This window comes from Rhincodon typus, unplaced genomic scaffold (genome assembly GCF_021869965.1).
Source record: "Rhincodon typus isolate 14 unplaced genomic scaffold, sRhiTyp1.1 hic_rhity00000101, whole genome shotgun sequence".
In the NCBI taxonomy this organism is placed as follows: Eukaryota; Metazoa; Chordata; class Chondrichthyes; order Orectolobiformes; family Rhincodontidae; genus Rhincodon; species Rhincodon typus.
This window is the reverse complement of record NW_025965739.1, coordinates 13,669-16,770: the sequence shown is the minus strand read 5'-3', so window position 1 is coordinate 16,770 and position 3,102 is coordinate 13,669. Positions and strand designations below refer to the sequence as shown.

The following is a 3,102-nucleotide window of genomic DNA, read 5'->3' as shown; positions in this document are numbered from 1 at the left end:
GAGAGAGAGAGAGAGACAAAGGTGATTGTGAGGGATTCCAAGAAGTGACGGCCTGTTATCGTTGGACCATTAATCCAGAGACACAAGGAATGTTCTGGGTAACAAAGAATTGTGAATTAAGAGTTTCATGGTGACCATAAAATCATCATTAAAACCCACCTGATTCACAAATGTCATTTAGGGAAGGAAACTGCCTTTTTTACCTGGACTGGACTACATGTGATTCCACACCGACAGCAATGTGGGTGACTCGAAACAATCTCTGGGCAATCGGGGATGTGCAATTAATACTGGTGCAGCCAGCGACGTAATAACCCAAAAAGGGAAAAAGAATTAAAAATTGTGAGAGAGGGAGTGAATGATTGTGTCTGTGTGTGTGTGTGTGTGTGTGTGTGTGTGTTTGTGTGTGTGTGTGTGAGAGAGAGAGAGAGAAAAGAGGAAGTGTGAGGGGCTGACATGGCTCTCTCTCTGCCCGATACCATTTACATACTGAGGAACAGCCAGTGAGACTCTCACAGGTTGCAGCTTTATAAAGCAGGGCCCAGTGAAGGGAGAGTTTATCAGGAACCAGGCACAGGGACAGGAGCACACACCATGATTTCACACATGCACCTGATCTGGCCTCTGGCATTCTGCGTCACAGGTACAAATCTCTCTCTTTCCACCTTGAATCTTTAGCTGTTCTCCATTTCACTCCAATTCCACTGACTTGTGATTGAAGGGAAAATGCTGAAACCAGAGGAATGCTCAGTGTCTCCAACAATCCCTCATTTGACAGGCTCTTTCTGTGACAGTTCTGACTTCACCGTGTTTCTCTCTGACCCCTCAGGTATCAGTGGGGACACCATCATGAGCCAGTCTCCCCTGGTGCTGTCAGTGGGACTGGGCCAGACTGCAACCATCACCTGTACGGCCAGTCAATCTATTAGCAGCTACCTTGCTTGGTACCAGCAGCGAGAAGGACAGAAACCCTCTCTCCTGATCTATTCTGCAACAAATCTATTCACAGGAGTCTCTGAGCGATTCAGCGGCAGTGGATCAGGGACCAGTTTCACCCTGACAATCAGCAATGTTCAGAATGAGGATGTCGCTGACTATTACTGTCAGAATACATATAGCAGCTACCCCTATATGTTCGGTAAAGGAACCAAGCTCAGACTGAGGAAGTAAACCTCAATCCTCCGTTATTAACCCTTTCCATACTGAAACTTTCTAAAACACAAACGCTGAATTGTTGAAGGTGTTAGTGGGGAGCTGCAGTGAATGAAATGGTTGATTGAGGAGCACTGTGTCTAACAGGGGGTCCAGCTGTATTTCTTTAGTTCAATTGCCCCCTTTAAGCAGCAAGATATAAGTCAGTAAGTTTTACTCACCGTGTGGAGGAGCTGTGTCCGTTTGCAGCCTGTGGTCACATGCCTGCAGCATGGAGTGAAATCAGTGAGTTGCCTCCTGCCAGTCTCAGTGTGACGGACACGGACAGAGTTTGATGTGAGCTCTGGCCCCTGTCCCAGTCTCTGATCTAACTGACCCCAGCAGCAGCAGCAGCAGCAGCACAGTGAGACACTGAGTTCCCACCTCCCCCAGCTTTAACTCTGCTCAATCACACACTCATTGAATTGTTACAGTGCACAGGGAGGCCATTCCGCCCATCCTGTCTGGGCCGGCTCTCCGAATGAGCAATTCACTGAGTGTCATTCTCCTGCCTTCTCCCTGTCACCCTGCACATTGTTCCTTTTCAAATAACAGTCTCATTCCCTTCGGAATGTTTCAATTGAAGCTGCCTTCACCACACTCTCAGGCAGTGCATCCCACACCTTAACCACTCGCTGGCTGAAAGTGATTTTCCTCATCTCACTATTGCTTCTTTTACCAATTACTTTCAATCTGTGGCCTCTTGCTGTAAATCCTTTCTGGAGTGGGAACATTTTCTCCTTGTTTATTCTGTCCAGACCCCTCCTGATTTTGAATTCCTCGATCAAATCTCCTCTCAGCCTTCGCTTCTCCAGGGGACCCAGTCCCAACTTCTCCAATCTATCTTCATAACTGAAGTTCCTCATCCCTGAACCTTCCTTAGGAGGAATGTTTTGTCTCCATCAGCAAAATATTCACATTCTTACCGAATTATTCACCTTATCTGTGCCCCGTTGTCCCATTTCCTGCATTTGATCCATATCCGCCTAAACCTTTACTATCCATGTGTCTGTTCAAATGTCTTTTAAATTTTGTAATTGTACCAGCCTCTACCAATTCCCCTAGCAGCTCATTCCATACATGCACCACCCTCTGTGTGAAAATGTTGCCCCTCATGTCCCTTTCAAATCTCTCCCCTCTCACCTTAAACCGATGCCTCCAGTTTTGGACTCCCCTACCCTGGGGAAAAGACCTTGGCTCCTCACCTTATCTATGTCCAATATGATTTTACAAATCTCTAAAACGTCACACTGCAGCCTCCGACCTTCCAAGGAAAATAGCCCAGGCCTAATCAGCCTCTCCTTATCATTCCAACCCTCCAGTTTAAGTAACATCCTTGTCATCTGTTTTGCACCCTTTCCAGTTTAATAACATAATTCCTACAGCAGGGTGAGCAGAATTGTACACAGCATTTCAAATGTGACCCAACCAGTGTCTTTTACAGCCATTACACGACATCCCAACTCCCATACCCAATGCTCTGTCCGATGAAGGTATATGTGCCAAAAACCTTGTTCACCATCCTGTCTACATGTGATGCCAATTTCATGGAGCTTTGTGCCTCCATTGCTGGGTCTCTCTGTTCGACAACACTCCCTACGTCCCAGTCATTCACTATGTCAGTCCTGCCCTGGTTTTTGTGCCAAAGTGCAACACCTCACTATTATCTGAATTAAACTCCAGCTGCCATGTCCCACTGTACTCTCAAATAGCCCTCCGCTAATCCACCAATTTTGATGTCATCCACAAACTTATGAACCATACCTCCTGTACTCTCATTCAAATAGATTATATAAATGACGAACAATGATGAACCTAGAACCGATCTTTGGGGCACACTGCTGGTCACAGGATTCCAGTCTGCACAACAAGCTTCTCCCAGCACCCTCTGTTTATTACCGTCAAGCCAAT

The 3,102-nt window shown here is 46.4% G+C and overlaps 1 gene segment (V, D, J or C); it reads left to right on the top strand.

Moving 5' to 3' along the window:
- Positions 1-471: 471 nt before the first annotated feature.
- The window catches only part of LOC109913813, a 3,963-nt gene continuing 1,332 nt past the window's right edge, over positions 472-3,102 (top strand). Inside the window, 2 exon segments of the V gene segment in view lie at positions 472-643; positions 830-997. Coding sequence covers positions 595-643; positions 830-997 — 217 coding nt within the window.